General features: G+C 47.0%; 1 protein-coding gene across 1 annotated transcript in view; it reads left to right on the forward strand.

Annotated features, from left to right (window-relative positions):
- Positions 1-3,073: 3,073 nt before the first annotated feature.
- pcdh7b (protocadherin 7b) overlaps positions 3,074-18,377 on the forward strand; it is a gene marked incomplete at both ends in the record, with an annotated part of 95,213 nt that continues 79,909 nt past the window's right edge. Inside the window, 1 exon segment of the mRNA XM_079215052.1 lies at positions 3,074-6,148. Coding sequence (XP_079071178.1) covers positions 3,074-6,148 — 3,075 coding nt within the window.

Below are 18,377 nucleotides of genomic sequence, written 5' to 3' on the forward strand. Positions count from 1 at the left end.
TGTTGCTGTGTTTGACATATACAACTACGAAGAATCATCATGAATCAAATTTAACAAAACTGCAATAAAACATGGTATGTTTTCAAACTGTTTTAATCTACTCTCGCTCTTTTTACACTTATACGAACTGTTTGTTACCGATTGCTCTGCAGTTGGAACGAGATGTGCTCGGGGTTTTGTGCAATTTACATCAGCTCGCTACGTCTGACACATGATCACCATTCTGTGTTTTAGTTTGAGTACATAACCCTACAATACTCTCAACCTCAGCCTGAGGCTTTTAGTGTGTACATTGCAGCCTTATTCCTCATGAATCATAATGTTGGATAAATTACACAACATTTGCTGAAAAAAAGCATACTCGTGGTCATGATTCTGAGTGAAGTTATAACCTCCTCTGAGGAAAATATGATATTTTAAATAGTTAATTAATAATAATAATAAATTGTATTTGTATAGCACTTTAAAAAAGGTACTCAAGGCACTTTACATGGTAATGACAAACAATAGAGGCAACAATAAAACAAGAAAGATAGTGACAAAAATGAGAAAAAAACATCACAGGTTAAAAGCAGATTTACATAATGAACTCACAAAAGCCTTTGCATATCCCTCTCAAAAAACAACATTATCCCCTCATAATAAACCCTTAATGCTACTATTATTTAGTTCTACAAAGTGTCTTTTGAGCAAAACGAATCAGCTAAAGGATGCACATGCACGTCCATAACGCATGCACACAGAATGATTGGATCCGTCTTCTATCTGCTGTACTTCCACTACAAACATGTGGAAGGGGTTTGGTTATAATTGGACGATAGAGGGCGCTAGTAAGCAAGGATAAAGCCACTGCTGCTGGAATCCAGTCAAGCCGTCTGAGAAAGATGCAGCTGCTGAGACTGGCTTCCTCTCTCCCTCTCTGCCCCCCAGTCCTTCCTTCACTCACTCATTCGCTGTATAATCAGACGCAGCGCCGCACTGTATAGAAGGAGAGCATCCCCAATTCCAATATAGAGGGTCTCCTCACGCGCGCGCATCAAAGCACAAGTTCCATCTTCTTTTTCTTTCTTTCTTTTTGTTGTTGCTCTTAACACAGCAATCCACGTAATCATCAAACATGTCCTAATGTACCCACTTTTACGCGGCGCGTCCTTTTTAAGCATGATGCCGCCGGAGTCACATGCATGTGTATGCCCATCACAAGTGCTGGGATGGCACAGCAGCGGGAGGACACACACACACACACACACACACACACACACACACACACACACACACACACACACACACACACACACACACACACACACACACACACACACACACACACAGTAATATTATACGCGCGGAGTTGGGTTTGCGCAGTGGCCGGTTGGTTGCGGGAGGGATATCTCTGTCCTTCTTTTTCCTCCTCACGCAAATTAATTCGGAGCCACTGTGCGGGGCTCCTGGATGCTGAGTGGACTGGAACAGCAAGCGGGCGACAAGACATCGACCGAGCCCCGCTGCGCAGTGCCGGAGAGCACACGCAGGCACTGGCGACCACACGCAATCATATTAGTAACCACAGGAAAAGCACTGCGCACACAGCCAGACAGCTCCTGTCCCCGTCCCGTCCCGCTGCTGGATAGATATTAGGAACATATCAAATTAAAACACATAACTTGTGTTGTCAACCTTTTGGAGTGCGTAAAAGTTATAGTTTGAATTTGCGGGGTTAAATAGTTTTTCCTTTTTGCCAAGGGGTCTCTTGCGGCAAAGCCAACACCACACTGCATCTGAGACTCCATTCAATTAGGTTATGCTTATTGTAATGCGAAACACATTCAATTGTATTAGTATTAGGTTTTCGTTGGATAACTCGCCGGGAGCATACATATGAAGAATTGGAACTGTGCTCACAAAAAAAGGTCCGAGCCACGTCTCGGTCAAAAAAATACCGATTAAAAAAAAAGGACTATAATTATTTAAAGGCGTCTCACTCCTCTGTTCTCTTTTTGTTGTTGTTGTCAAATATTGTCTGTCGGTGTCTGGGCCGGGCGATCAAGCCAAAGTCCGACCCTGTTTACGGGCGCGCGGCTGGGGGAGAAGACACCGGAGGGAGGTGGAGAGAGAGAGAGAGAGAGGGAGAGGGAGACTGCAATATCATTTGTGAATCCCTCTCACAGTGCTGCAGATAGAGGCTGCCAACACATGCGGCGCGTCTGCAGGTGAGGGAACAGGCTGAATGTGCTGAGCGAGGATTCAACCAACGTTTCCTTATTAAAACTGCGTCGGATATACATTTTTCACTGTCTTCGAAGTGCTATTTTTTTCCTCTTCAAAACATCCGTTGCATTTTGAGGTTGCAAAGAGTGAGTGTGAGAACTGTACTGCCCGCTCGCCTCAAGTGACTTGGAGGAAGAGCGCAGAGTAGACAGCCGGACAGGTAATTTGCTTCATATTCACATCCTCGCCGTCGGAGAGTTGACAGGCTCCGCGCGGACATCCTTCTTCGCGCGCTGAGTTAGGGAAACTGCGCGTGCATTTAAATGATCCTCTGACATATGTGGACATATCGTCGGACAGAGGAGTATTGCAGCCTCACCCCAATATATTAAAAAAAGGAGATTGGAACCCCAGACTGTGAGTAAAACAGGCGGCATATGGAATGAATTCACTTTCTGGTGACATGGTTCTCGGACTATAACATTTTGGCGTATTACGCGCATCCGTGGAGGCGCACGTAGGCTCTACGGCGAGTTTTTGATATCATTGCGTTTTTTTTTCTTCCCTCCTTCTTTTTTCTTTGAGTCAAACAAGGAAAAGAGCAACTACCACCCGGAGCTGGAGGAGGAGAAGCAGAGAGCAGACGGGGAGCCCGTGCACTTGCTGCTTTGCACTGCAGCAGCAGCGATGTAAGTCGTCCGGAGGATGAAGACTCACGCATCCCGCTGCAGAGAGCTGTGCTCTGTATGAAAACCAGACCTTTTTCTTCCATATTCCGACTCCCCAGCAGTGATTAAAACATATTTTTTGGGACAATTTTTATTTTTTCCATTCTAACTGGACATTTTTTGGAAAGAGAAGAACCATGAGGACTACTGGTGCAGTGGACTATTTGTACTATTGTGTGCTCATCCTGCAGCTCGTGCATCAGCCCGCTGCCAAGCAAGTACTCCGGTACCGTTTGGCGGAGGAGGGACCTGCCGATGTCAGAGTAGGGAACGTAGCCGGCGACCTGGGCATCGTTGCCGGGTCCGGCGAGGTGACATTCACGCTAGAATCAGGCTCCGATTTTTTCAAAATAGACAACATAACAGGTGAGCTCACCACCAATGAGAGGCGCATAGACCGTGAGAAATTACAACAGTGCCAAATGATATTTGATGAAAATGAGTGCTTTATAGATTTTGAAGTGTCAGTGATCGGACCAGCCCAGAGCTGGGTCGACCTCTTTGAGGGAAAAGTCATCATATTAGATATAAATGATAACACCCCGTCGTTCCCTTCCCCGGTCCTGACACTATCTGTGGAGGAAAATAGACCCATTGGAACCCTTTATCTGCTGCCCACAGCCACAGACAGAGATTTCGGGAGAAATGGAATAGAGCGATACGAGCTTATCCAGGACAATGGGGAGAACTCAAGGCGCTTGGGATCGTCTGGGGATTCATTCTCGGGGAAGAGGAGATTCGACGAAGGCGCGAGCAGGAGCAGCGTCTTTGAACTGCAAGTTGCTGACACTACTGATGGAGAGAAGCAGCCTCAACTCATCATTAAAGGGGCCCTTGATAGGGAACAGAGAGACTCCTATGAGCTCACGCTGCGTGTTAGAGATGGAGGAGATCCTCCTCGCTCCTCTCAAGCCATTCTGAGGGTGATGATCACTGATGTGAATGACAACAACCCTCGGTTTGAGAAGAGCGTGTATGAAGCTGACCTACCAGAAAACAGCTCCCCTGGTGCCCCCATACTGCAGCTCAAAGCGGCCGATGCAGACGTGGGGGTTAATGGTCAAATCGAGTACGTGTTTGGGGCAGCCACAGAGTCAGTGAGGCGGCTGCTGAGGCTGGATGAGAGCACAGGGTGGCTGAGTGTGTTGCACCGCATTGACCGTGAAGAAGTGAGCCAACTGAGGTTCACAGTAATGGCCCGTGACAGAGGCCAGCCCCCGAAAATGGACAAGGCCACTGTGGTGTTGAACATAAAGGATGAGAATGACAACGTTCCCGCCATAGAGATACGGAAAATTGGACGCATTTTCTTAAAAGATGGCATCGCCAACGTGGCTGAGGACGTGGTGGTGGACACACCCATTGCCTTGGTTCAGGTGTCAGACCGTGACCAGGGGGAAAACGGCATCGTCACATGCACAGTGGTCGGGGATGTTCCCTTTCAGCTCAAACCAGCCAGTGAGATGGAAGGTGAGCAGAATAAAAAGAAATATTTCCTCCACACGTCCGCAATGCTGGACTACGAGGCCACACAGGAATACAATGTGGTCATAGTGGCTGTGGACTCTGGAAGCCCGAGTCTGGCAAGTAATAACTCTGTTATCGTCAAAGTGGGCGACACTAACGACAACCCTCCTATCTTCAGCCAGAATGTAGTAGAGGTGTCGTTTCCAGAAAACAATGCCCCTGGCGAGAGAGTGACAACAGTGGCAGCCATTGATGCAGATAGTGGGAAGAATGCTGAAATAGCCTATTCCCTAGACTCATCAGTAAATGGGATTTTCTCTATCGATGCAGACAGTGGAGACATCAGAGTAAACACCATTCTGGACAGAGAGCAAACAGAGCGCTACGAATTCAAAGTGATAGCCAAAGATAAAGGCATAAACACTCTACAGGGCTCTGCGACTGTGGTCGTCCTTGTGGCGGACAAGAATGACAACGAACCAAAGTTCATGCAGGATGTGTTCACCTTCTACGTCAAAGAGAACCTTGAGCCAAACAGCCCAGTTGGCATGGTCACAGTCATTGATGCAGACAAAGGCCAAAATGCAGAGATGAGTCTTTTCATTGAAGAACAGGAGGACGTCTTTTCTATCGAGAATGACACTGGGACTATTTTCTCCACCCTGTCGTTTGACAGAGAGCAGAAAACCACGTACACATTTCGTGTCAAAGCTGTGGACGGCGGTGACCCTCCAAGATCCGCCACCGCCACAGTTTCACTCTTAATCATGGATGAAAATGACAATGCACCGACTGTCACTTTCCCGATAAACAGCTCCTACACCCTTCTTCCTCCCTCCAGTAACATCCGAACAGTAGTCAGAACGGTCATAGCCACTGATACCGATACTGGCATCCACGCGGACTTGAACTACAGCATCATCGGTGGAAACCCCTTCAAGCTGTTTGAGATTGATGGGAGCACCGGGGTAATTTCGCTGGTGGCGAAGCTTGAGCTGAAGCACTTCGGCCTCCACAGACTGGTGGTCCAGGTGAACGACAGAGGCCAGCCGTCACAGAGCACCACCACTCTAGTTCACGTCTACGTCAACGAGACACTTTCCAATTCCACAGTGGTGGACGCCCAAGTGGCTAAGAGCCTGAGCACGTCTCTCAACACCAACATTGCCGGCGACCCCAACTATGATCTCAGCAAACAGCAGCTAAGCATTGTAATCGGAGTGGTTTCGGGCATCATGACGGTCATCCTCATTATCCTGGTCTTCGTCATAGCCTGTTACTGCCGCCCCAAGAACAAGAACGGCTACGAGGCCGGCAAAAAGGACCACGAAGACTTCTTCACACCTCAGCAGCACGATAAGTCCAAGAAGCCCAAGAAAGACAAGAAGAAACTAAAGTCGAAACAGCCCCTCTATAGCAGCATCGTCACCGTCGAGGCCTCCAAACCCAATGGGCAGCGCTACGACGGCGTCAACGAGAAGCTGTCGGACAGTCCCGGCATGGGTCGCTACCGCTCGGTCAACGGAGGGCCGGGGAGCCCCGATCTGGCCCGGCACTACAAGTCCAGTTCACCGCTCCCGACCGTCCAGCTTCACCCGCAGTCGCCGACGGCTGGAAAAAAGCACCAGGCAGTTCAGGACCTGCCCCCTGCCAACACCTTTGTTGGCACCGGAGATAACATTTCCCTTGGATCTGACCACTGCTCCGAATACAGCAGTCAGACCATCAACAAGTACAACAAACAGGTAAGAAGACACATTTCCATGCTCCCCCCCCTCCCACTCCACCACTCTTAAATGTCTTCTGTTTCTTCCTCTTAGTGTTCTCTCCACCATAATGCTTTCTGACAGGGCTAGTCTCAGTAGTCGTGTTGCCTTTATGGTGCTAATGTGTGTCAAGTTAGCGGTATTGATCTGTTTCGGTTTGGAGTGCCATTCACATGTAATATTGAAAGGGAAGAAAGAGGTTTAGCGTATCACACGAAGGGGGGAATTGTTACCGCTCGACCAAACTCCCAACTTTTCCCCCCCTTTTATCACGGCATGTGTTGAGGGCTGCCTTTCCCGTCTGCGGTGTCACATCTACTAAACTTAGCAACTACATGCTGTAGTGGTGGAGACAGCTCACATAAGGGTTTGGTTTGCACTTATTTTATCCCAGAGGGGAGCATGCCTGGGGCTGCCTAACGCTCCCCCTTAGCCATGTCATGCCCTGCCCTGCCCCTCTGTCTGTGACAAGGCTGCCTTGTCTTCCTGTGAAAGAGAGCCAAAAAAAAAACAAAAGAGGGCAGAAAGGTAGATGTAGGGTGAATGCAGCACAAACATGGCTTTGTGAGTCATTTTTACAATCTCGGCTTGAGTGCGAACATCTGGCCAGGAAGTCTTATTAACATTCTTCTGCACTTCTCCGTCAGCATCAATTCATCGCCCTAGTAGTGAAATTGGACGTTTTTATATTGCCTCCCCTATTGTACCTCGGCCTCTTTGACTCCCTTTATCCGTTTCCTCATATATAAATGTCTGCCATCTTCTACCTGCTTTCCTTCCACTCTCCTCCACCCTCCAGCTAGTCTTACCTCCCTTCTTGTCTTTGCTTCTCTTCCTCCCAGTAACTCTTTTCTTCCATTTGCTGTCCAAAAAAAAAAGGTGTTGGTGGCATGATGTGATATTCAAATGTGAGTTTTTTTTCAATTTAGGCTTTATATTTTTTCACTGTGATGTGCAACGACAGCAAGAAACAAAGTTAATGCATAATGAAGTCAGTTGATTTGCGTTTTCAGGAAAAAGAACACATTGTTTTACGTGTTTTCCATGGCAGTTTAATGAATTATTGATCTTTCTTTTACATGGTGTCAGCACTGCTCTTTAGAAATCTGGAGTGTTGTTTTCTCTCTGAACACAGCAGGATTGTTCCTTTTTTCCCTCCATTTTTGCTTCTTCATCTCCTCTTTCTTTTTCCCTGGCTACATCTTTGTTCATGTTTTTATATTCTATGCCCACTGTCGCCCCTCAAACTCTCCTTTGGCTCGATGTAGTACATCCTTGCATGCCTTGCATCCACCCGTGCTGCCACTATTCCCTCAGTATTCCTTTTGCTCTCTGGTTTCATTTTTTTCTTCAGCCTCCGCCACATCATACCCTTTACAATTGTACTCTCCGCCTTGCCTTTTTTCTTGCAGTGGTTTCTTTTTAAATCTCCACTCTCATCTCTCTATATCCCTCCTCCCTCTCTCTTTCGATTACTCCTCTCAAATCATTTCACTTCCCTTTTTACTCCTCTACCTTCTCTTCCTCCGCTCTGTCTTTAACAGCTTCTAATATGGTGTATTCACTGAGTTGCTTCCCAGAGTGTGAGGAGTGCTGTTGCTTTCGGATGTCTCCTGCATAATTAAAAGGGCACTCTATTTGCTGCTGCGGCAGCAGCATGTATTGTGTGTCACTATGCTCCACTTATATAATTATTTATTTACTCTCTACATTAATGCTGCGGTAACTTTTATGGACTGTGTTTGTTAGAAGACAGTGTCATGGGAAAAACCATAATGCACAAAGAGAATTTCCCTGTGACTCTCGGGCATTTAGTTTGGATGTATAAATTGTAACAGTGAAGAAAGTGTTTACTGGTCTACTGGGCAATATCAGCCATGTTTATTCGGTGGTGTAGCCTGTTTGGTATTTAATATACAATAACTAGCTGCTATTCAAATAGCCTTTTATATCCCATGGGCTCAGTAAATACTTACTGTTGATGATACATTCTGTTGGGGTGAATAGGGTGTAATTTAATGGCTGCTCAAGAGAGCTAATTGAAGAGAAGGTGTGTGTTCATGTGCAACAATTATGGCATTAAACAGCCACCTCTGTATTAGATTAAGTAGCGAAGCGGTCACACTCTCGATTTTAGGGACGCCTGGAAAAATTCTGTAGTCACATAAGTGCCACTACAGCTTAAAGACATAATAAAACACTCAGCGGCACTCACGCTCCTCAGTTAAGTGATGCCGTCAAGGAAAACCAGTGACGTTATGTTGTTAATATATTGAGTATTTTTCTTAGGAAACTATATGCTTTGCTTTCCTAAGATTTATTCATAGCATAGACTTTATCGTTCATATGTTACCTTTTTATCACATTTGGATACAAACGAGGTTGAGCCTGTTTTAGCTGTGTGTGGATAAGATTAATGATTAGTCACAGTAAGGGGTATTTTTCATTGTTTGTGTGTGTGTGTGTGTGTGTGTGCGACAAACACTCCCTCGCCCCACAACCCCTTCTCTTTTACCACTCCCTCTCTTTTTGTCCATCTGTGGGAAGAGATAGAGACAGGCACAAGAAAGACGGCCCTGTTAGTGGTATAGAGAATGGCCCCTACTGTTTCACAAGGGACTCAGGGGTCGGGTGGAGAGAAAGAGAGGGAGAGAATAGTGCTGACCATTGACTGTAAGGTATCGGGTTCCATCTTTCTCTCTCCTCGTCTACCTAATCTTACAATAACTGCACAGGCAACTTGCTCGGGCAGGTAACCAGGCAACTGAGGGAGTTAATCGGTGAGGCGAGCCTTTCTTTTTTGCCCATCAGACATTTAAACAGTCATTAAGCTGATCTAGCGGTGAGGGAGCAGCCGGCGTGTCACCCAGCATCTGCTGAGGCTTGATCAGGAGGGCCAACCGACTTGACATTTCATCTCTTTCTTTAACTCCATTGATTGGGACATTTTTTTTCTGTTTTTCGCCATGTGGCCAAATCACACTTGTTGGTCTCTCTGCTTCTTACGTACACATGTCCAGTCCCTACATCTGCCGGCTGATGAGTAGTGCATGCACTTAACAGAGCACTTAACTGTATTACTTTTGGCAGTAGCCTCCGTTGCACCCAGTGCCAGAAAATAATGCTGTCTTACCGTAATGTGGTGAGGAATGAAATCACTTAGCCATCGAATTAGCACAAGCCATCAGCTTTTGTTTTATCATTGCACTTCAAAGCGCCACTCGTTGCCCAGGTGGATCACTTTTAATCAGTGGTGAGCCACAGCAGCTTGTTTTATGTGCTGTCGCCGCGTAGCCCCTCAGGGCGGGCAGAGCCCTGGTCCGCGCTCGTATACCAAGTCATCCCGCCTCGGGGCGGATGCAGCAAGCATAACTGGACGTTGTCCTGGAACCAGCGCCCGGCCTTCGACACAGCTGTTCCTCCTCTGTGTTATTGTAGCTGCAACCTCTCCAGCGTGGGCCGAATCCAGCCCGAGAAGCGTCTCATTTGCATAAAGCAAATCCTCGCCCTGCCAAACAATATGCACCATGCAAATAGGGGTCACCTGGGTGGTGTTTGTAGCCAAAACATAGGAAGTGAGTGCCCTTCAGGCTACGGGCAGATCAGGAAACCAATATGGAAATGTAACACTTTCCCTCTGCCCTCATTTGTTTTAGCCAATAAAATGTAACTGCCTAAAACACATATGAAATGCCGCAAATTACCTCATTGAAACTCACAAAGAACCGGAACTGCAGCTTTTTTGTAGGTGTAGGACATCCTGTACATGCCGACATTGTCCGAACCACTTCACCACGTTCAGTCAGTCATGGAGCTGAGGAAGGTAAATGCATGTTAAGAGGAGCCACAGAATATCTACAAGGCCGTCCCCCACTCTCCACAGTCCGCTTTGGACAAAGCAGCCCCTTTTCTCAATCATCAGCAATTCGGACTTTTTAACACGTAATGATAACTGGTTTGACTCCATGTCAGGCAAAGGTGTCAAAGGTGAAATAAACACAATCTGGAAATCTTGCATCTCGTAAGAAATGAAATGATGTGCAATGAGCTGGTTTGTTTATTGCCACATTATTATTAGCGCGTGCCCTTTTGTGCGGTGCTGCGTACCGCCGACTGTGGCTAATTTTATCAAAATTGTTTTGGATCTATTACGGCTTAATTCAATCTACGGCTGCTCGGGACTTTGTTGTTTATGTTATGAGCGGAAGATGGAAGGAGTAAGAGTGCACAGTAATACTCGTGAAATTGCAGCGGGCAGCATTTTCTGGTATAATTTGGTTTGGTGATTTGAATGCATTCTGCTCTGAGGCAATTACTAATCTGAGGATTAGACTTACCTGATACGCCAGCAGAAACGCTGAGGACCGAGAGAGGAAGTCAGAGAGCGATCGGTACAGCTGGTTTCTGCTATATTACCCTGCATAATATGTTAATATTGAGGTTTTCACTTCCTGCACCTATATAGGAAACCATGAAAAGCTTAATTTCTATTTATTTGTCTTCCCTTCTCTTCTTCCGCGTACAATAGATGAGCAAGAGAGCTTAGTTTTCTGAGCAATGGAAATAAATACTCATGATTGAAGGAGCCCCAACTCATTCTTCACCATTTGTCATGATAAGATGCCAGAATACAGAGAATGGGAGGGAGCGACGGGAGAAACAGACAAGAAATTTAAGCCGCATGCCACCTTGATTGCTCTCCACGCGGCTGATTGTAAGTGGCAGTGTTAGGGATGCCACCTTCTTCTCGCCGCTTCTTTCAATTTGATGTCATCGAAAATGGAATTTCATTTCATACGCGGCAGCGATCGCATTAGATAGGGCTCGCCTGAATAAAGCCGATTCATTTTTGCAGATTTGCCTTTCCTGTGGCACTATCAATCATCGCATACTCATCATATCGCAGACTTGTTTTTCATGGCAATTTTTAGGAGGGGTTTGTCGAGTAAATTGACTTTTACAAGGCTCCCAAGGTCTATGATATGCTAGCCTTGTTGTTTTCTCCATAGCTGTCTTCTTGTATCGACCACAGACGCTATAACCGACTAAATGAGAACATCGCTGAACTCCGCTGCTGTAAAGCCCCGGGGGAATAGTTCTCTGTCGGCGAGCCGGATCACAACACGGATCAGACGTGAGGCTTGTTGTTTGTGAGCCTAATAGGCAAAACAATAGTGCTTTGTTTACTGTGACACTGCACCTCATCAAAATTGCAAAACTGTCTGGCAGAGTAAGTCCCATAATGATGAGATTTCTGTTTCTGTTTTTCGTAAAAAAAAAAAGGTCACTGGCCATTTGTTCTCTTGCTGTTGATTCAAACAGGTGGCAGTGTTTTGCTGTTTACTTTTGGCCTTTTGGCCTCCACCTCTCCCGTGGCAGTGAATCAGATGGATCACTCGCTGTCAGTGCTGCTCACACGGGGTCCAAGGTGTCAAGGGAACTGCCAGCGAGGCCCCGCGGCCCGCCCGTCAGGACGCCGGCGATTTAAACCCCCTGTCCGGCATCCAGCCGAGTTGTGACACGCGGCCTTCGTGAAAATGAGAATAAGAGCCATGATTTACCCCCTCGGGGCCCAACCTTTTGCTCCGGTAGCCAACTGTAAAGCTCCTTCGCGCCAAGTGAACTTGTTTGTTAAGCGGAGCTGACAGGTGTTGAGAAAGACACTTTAACTGACACGTTGCCTAATGGTATATTAGTACAATTAAAAACGGTGGAACCGTCATCTGGTTCACATTGATTTCTGTTAGGCTCTGACAGACGTGCACCTGCTCTGGCTCACATATGCCTCTGACCTTCCTTTGTGCTGAAATATTAACATGCGCTGAGATCTCCCGACTGCGTAAGACACATTAAGAATTGTCCGGTTTTAATAATGCATCCGAAAGCTTTTTTCTCGTACAAAAGGATATGCCGTTTTATTAACAGGCTGCAGTCATACATATTTGCTAAGCAGCGCAGTATAATGGGTCCGACTTGACTCGGGAAGGCGAGGGAGAAGACGGCTTGACTGCTTCTATTAGCCCTGCTTTGGTGCAGCTCCCACCACGCGGCCCCCAAATGAGATTATATGTGTATGAAACAGGAGGTAGAGCACTCACCGACCATCCATCAAAGCCTGAGGGGACCTGTGCGAAAGTTTGTGCACATGTACTCAGCGGGACGTGTGTGTGTGTGAGGGTGTGATAAAGCGTGTGGCTGTACAGTATGAATGTGTGTACGTGTGGGGGCTGCATGGAGAGGCCTCCAGAGTCCGGCCTCTCCATCATCCCGCACGGCAGGCACACGCGCGGCGACGTGCCTGAGAGGGTTTCAATATCCTGCGTGTGTGTGTGTGTGTGTTTACCCAAGGAATGCAGTTTATTATATCTGTATGTGTGTCTGGTTATTACATATACTCTCTACACACGTGTAAAAAAAAGCAGATGGAGCCTGGAGGCTCAAGCAATACTTATATATATATATATATATATAATCTTCAACTGTTGAAAACAAAATACAAGCTTGAGTGGATGATGTCACGCTCGGTAACCGTGGCTGCCCTCGAGCAAGGCACCGGGAATCCTTTGTGCCCCGACTGAGCTATTTATTGGACACCGGCTTTGGCCGCTCATGTGTATTTAAACCACATGTATCAAAAAAGAAGCGGAGCTATTCATTAGCAGGAGAAGCCCCTGTATCGATGAGGCCTTACCTGGCAGAGAGCAGCTATTAGCCCGGCCCGATAACTCTTGTCAGAGGCTGGGAGAGTCTGCTGGAGAATGAAGGTCACGGGGCAGCTGGAGTTACGACCGGCCTCGCTAGATAACTGCTATCAAATCAATTGAAATATGAAGCCCAGCCAGCTTTTCTTTTTTTTATGATAATTTCTCAATTTCTTACTCTATACTCACTTACAGTATACGTTCGCTCCTTTACCGTGCAGCGATAGGACTGGAATGTTAATAAGGTACAGCCTTGCTTGTTGATATATTGAATTTTCATAACAAATCTTCTGTAGTTTTTGTCTAGTCTTACATCGGCTTCTGAGCAATTTGATGATGATTTAACGTCGTATAAAAAGGGAGGAAAGTTAATGCTCTGGATATCCTCAAAAGGACAAAGTGGATAAAAGTAGGGCTGCCAGTAAGATGGGACAAGTCCATCTTTTGCTCTCTGCTTGTGTGACTTCAGGTAATATTTAGAGCGGAAGGATCAATCAAGTTGAGTTATCAAGCAAATGCAGAAGACTTCCTGGTTCCAGCTCCATAAATGTGAAGATGCTGTGCTCATCATTGTCATATATGAGCGTAAACTGAATATCTCGGAGTTGCTAGTGAACAAAGACCTTCCTAATGAACACATTTCACTACTTTTTACTACCTATTGTTTTTGTCATCACATCTTGCTTGATGACAGTGATAGTGGCAGATAAAAAATCTCAGACGAAAGCTTGAGATGAAAGGTTTTGTACTGTAGCAGGGCTCTATATATGCTCTTTATATATTTCTGCCAGGATAAATTGTATATGGTCTTACACCGTTCCTCATATGCTGCGTGTTCCCCCAAAGGCCTGCCCTGCTAGAAACTGAAAAATAAAGTAGAGACGACTATAATGCTGGCCTTAGTCAGACAAATTCTACTGTGGATTGAGGAGCTCCAGACATTTAATATGGTTGCAAGTATTGATTTGCGGCACCTTGCCCTACAGCCTGTTTATTATCTAGCTTTGGTTTCACCTTTTTACTCCTTTTCTTTGCAGTATCTCAGGAGATGGAGTCCTCCCCCTCCTTTCTCCCTCCCTCCTCCCCAGCAACAACATTCTCAGTAACAAATACAAAACAGTCAATCAAAAGAAAACGGACATTCTGGTTTGTGAATGAGCGCGTTCACTCAGGTGCTTGAACGAGGGCGTGTCCTGCGCTGTGGCAGTTATGAAGGAGAGAAACAGGGAGGAGGGGGAGGGGTGATGAAGAGTGAAAAGACTGGTCTTTGATCTGGTTCATTTACCGCGAGGTGGCCCAGTGCGACACTCGGGACTCAATAGCCAATTGTAAATTGCAGAGTGGAATCAGTGGTGAGAAGTGCCTTAAGGGGGGAACCGGTCCACAGAGCTATGTGTGTGTGTGTGTGTGTGTGAGAGGGGGGATGTTGTTTTATCCGTTGCTATACTTTCATCCAGGTTGATGAGGTCTGGGATTGCGGGGAAAGGCGAAGACATCAATCAAACTGACAAGTCCGGGGGCGGTAAAATGATTAGAATAATAGTAAACAAAGCCGCTTTAAACGCAAGCAGGTATTTATTTATTTTTTATCCACACTTTACCTCAAACTTGATTTCAGGCCCCGGCCTTCGCTTTATTAATAAGCTTCACTTAGCGTCAGATTCATCGCATCTAACCCGACCATTGACGATATATTAATAACAGACTTCGGGGCGGAAGGAGGCAAACTGCTGGGAACATAAGTGCACGACGGGAAAGCCTCTCGCACTGTGAAGAGCTCTTGTGAGCTGAGCGGCGTGCGGGGAGCTCACAGGGGCGTCGACGAGCAGCCGAGGGCCGAGAGGGGGGAAGACTGCTTCTTCTTCCGTTTAATCGCCATCAGAATTCTGCCGGTGTGCTGCAGCAAATGTTTGAGTAGCGCCGATTACTTCCCCCCCCCCGTGAAGCCAATTGCGGTGGCGACCGTTTGATGTCGGGGCAAATGTGCTCGACATGCAAAGCGCTCGCTCGGCCTCTTTTTTCCCTTCACTCTGCACATTTTTTTGGAGAGATTTACGTCAGGGCGTGTGCGTTGTGTTTGTCTGCTTCCTTTCAATCCCTTTGAATGAGCTTTTCTTTTCAGCCTGAGACAGCCCCTCTTCTCTGGGCTGAAATGGGGACATGACAATTGGAGAGCTTGTAATTTACGTTTTAAAATGCCAGCGTTATCTGGGCCAGCGTGGTTTTTGTTTGAACACTGGCGGAGGGGTCCTCAGTTTAAACCGTATGCCTGTGTTTGCTCAGGAATCCTTGGTGGGCTATCCAACGTTACTATGGCAATATACAGTACCTCCTCGCCCCCCCCCCCCACCGGCAGCTTCTCCCATGGCCACATGCCTGGAGTTTTCTTTTTTTAAAGGTTTTCATTGCTCTCTCTCATCTTGCTTGTACCTGGTAATTCCGACACATCACTGCCAAAAGCAGGGCTCGGGGCAACGTCCTCCTGGAGGAAGAAAGAGAAAAAAAGTCACAGCACTCTAACAGCGTCGGCCCGGAGGTGGACGAGGCGTGGGAACTCCATGTTCCACTAAACTCTTTTGATAAAAGCCACCTGGGCAAGCAGGGAGCATTTCAAAGATGAAGGTCCCTGAGCACTAAATTGGCAGCAGTCGCTTCACTACAATGGGCTCATCTCTTCCCTGTGTCACCGCTCCGTAGGGACCCGTAATTTACTGCCCTCTCTACTTTGAGTTCTTGATTCATGAGATCAAATTAGACAGTGAGGGAAACATCAGTGGCTGCAGAAGCATTTGCTATTTAACAGGGAACCGTGTATTCCTGTAAGGCTGGTTGCTGGTTAACCACACATCTCTTCCTGCCTGGGAAATGTGCTGACGTAGGGTATTTCAAATAGTGTGTCCACACTTTTTAAACAAAAGCTTTTAATAAGATCAGAGTCTCATAACCACCCCTTTAGAGAAAAGACATGCCCTGCAAGGTCAAGTCTATTATTGATGTAATGCGGCACGCAGAATTCTAGTGTTTTCAAACATCGCAGATCATTAAATAGCCATGAATATTAAAGGCAGATGAAACAAGTCCTCTATATTTCATCCGGTATCTGAGGAGCGTGACGGCTGGATGGCAACGCATTCATTCAGACGGATTCAAAGGATTGGCATCAAGGATCAGAGAGGAGGAATGTCGAGTAAATACTGTACGTGGCAAAAAATAATGAACCAAGGCCGCCGTTTCGAACCAGAGGCTAGAATGACAGGAATGTGTGCAGAGTAGAAGCGGCGTAGTGCCTCTTGGCACGCACGTGTCCTAATGAAGTGGGACCGCCACGAGGAGGAATGCACGCGTGATTGCAAGTCGCTGCAGAGTGGCCCAGAGGACTGCCTGCGGCGTTTCAACGCTGTGTGTTTACAAAGGTGAGTGTGTACTGTAAGTACACACTCACCTTTTTTTGAACTCTTTGTGTTTGGCAATTAACCCACGCCCTAATCCGGTATGAACAGCTAGGATTTTGTTGTATTATTGTTTACAAACGCACATTTTCAAGTTAATGCTTGTATTTTGGGGTTTCTCCGAGAACATTTCACACGTGTTAATGCTGGAAAAAAGAGGTATTTCTCTTTAACGTCTGTCTGAATATACCTGCATTCACCCTCTGTTTCAACGCCTGTCTCTTTAAGCCCCCTCCCCTGCTGCATAGGTAGCTCTCAAGCTGTGGATGGAGATACTAATGAGCCTGCATGTGACCTCAAGAGAAGTTTTAATACAGACCCCCCGCCCCCTCTCCTCACACACCAAAAAATAGCCGGATGATGCCGCCTCTAGGAGCACTCTGGCTCCTGTTTGATTACCAGCCTCAGAGTCTCTGTAGACCTTCTGTCAAAGCTCACAATGAACACTGTGGGCAGTGAATAGTGTGCACCTCTGTGTGTGTGTGTGTGTGTGGCAAAGTACGGGAGAACAAAGGTGTCATGTGTGCCTTTTGCATGTGGGAGAGACATGTTCCTCGGGGCGCCAAACGCACCAACGCTCGCCGCTGACTGAACTCTGACCCGCCCGCCTGCAGTGGCCTGCTCGGTTTACCGCGGCTTAGCGCGCAGCGCGGTGTAGGCGAGCCGCCGTCTGAGGCTCGGCTGTTTTTTTATTAACTGCCAGAAGGTGTAAAAAAAAAAAAAAGGTTGAGACAAGGTATGAAATATATAAATAAATAAAAATGGTTGTGGATTACCATGCAACCACTTCAAACTGCCACAGATGAACTGGTTCAACGTGCAAAATCCCAGCATCCTCTCGTCGCTCGAGCCGCCGGCGCTTATTTACACAAGTCGCATTTCTCAACACCGACTGAAACATACTGCGCGGATATTGTGTGCTGTCACAAAGCGGATGCATGATAAAACTGTACCTCCCACAGTAATGTGCATGTGTGCGTTTGTGTGTGTGTGTGTGTGTGTGTGTGGAGGGGTTATGGACGACTCTGCCTCACGTGTTTACCTCGCGTCGGCACAATGACAGCAACAATAGCGACAGCGCTAGGAGGAGGCCCCTTTGTGCGAGGCGGGCTGATCCACCGAAAGGGAGTGACAGGTTTGAAAAATTGGCAAACAGTGTTTGCTGGAAGGCTTCCTTGGGGCTTGGGTACCTTTTGGAATCATGTGCGAATGCAGAGGAGTGTGAATGAAAAATAGCTGTGTGATCCTGCCATGTTGCCTCTGTCAAGAATGCCTGATTTTGTTTCCCTCCTCTCTCTCTCTCTCACTCTCTGCCTCCCACTGTTTGCTGTCATCCTCATCATCTGCCCCTCAAAGCTTGCTTTTTTATTTCTCTCTCTCTCTTTCTCTCTTTCTCCGCTTCTCATCGTCTCCGTTTCAACACTCCATTCTCCCACCAACATATATACCCTCCTCCGTCTCTCCTCTGTGTTCTCTCTCTCTCTCTCTCTCTCTCTCTCGTTCTCACACCGCCATCCTCCCCCTCTCCTGTTCCTTCCAGCTTAGCGGACGTGGTTATGTGAGGCTTAGAATCCATAAGACCCGCCTTAGGTGTGTTTGCTTTTGTTACTTCCCCCAAAATGGTGCATTGACTGCCACATTGTTAGCTGTTGATCCTCGGTCAGCCGCTGCCCGTCGGAGGACAGTTTCGTGTGGTTTAGTGGTGACTTAAGCCGGGGTGGAGCCCAGCGATCCCATCGGCAGGTTCTAAGTGGTGTAGCTGCCACTTAGCGGGGAAGTCCGGAAGACATTCTCGGGATACCTGTCCCTGATTCCCTTCACCCCTGAAGGAAAACTGTCAGGGACCCGACCTGCAGGGCTGTGGACTTAAGCTCTTTAGTGCTTGGATTTACAGCAACACATGAAGTTCTCAGAAGAAGAACAAAAAAAATCCCATATATTTCTAACACCACGAACAAACGCCTGTTGGAATTGCTCGTTTTTGCCTCTGTTTTTATGGGTGCAGTTGTGCAGCATGAGCTCCCTAACAATACAGACACGACATGTATGTGTGTGAGT

Source organism: Taurulus bubalis, assembly GCF_910589615.1.
Source record: "Taurulus bubalis genome assembly, chromosome: 3".
Taxonomy (NCBI): domain Eukaryota; kingdom Metazoa; phylum Chordata; class Actinopteri; order Perciformes; family Cottidae; genus Taurulus; species Taurulus bubalis.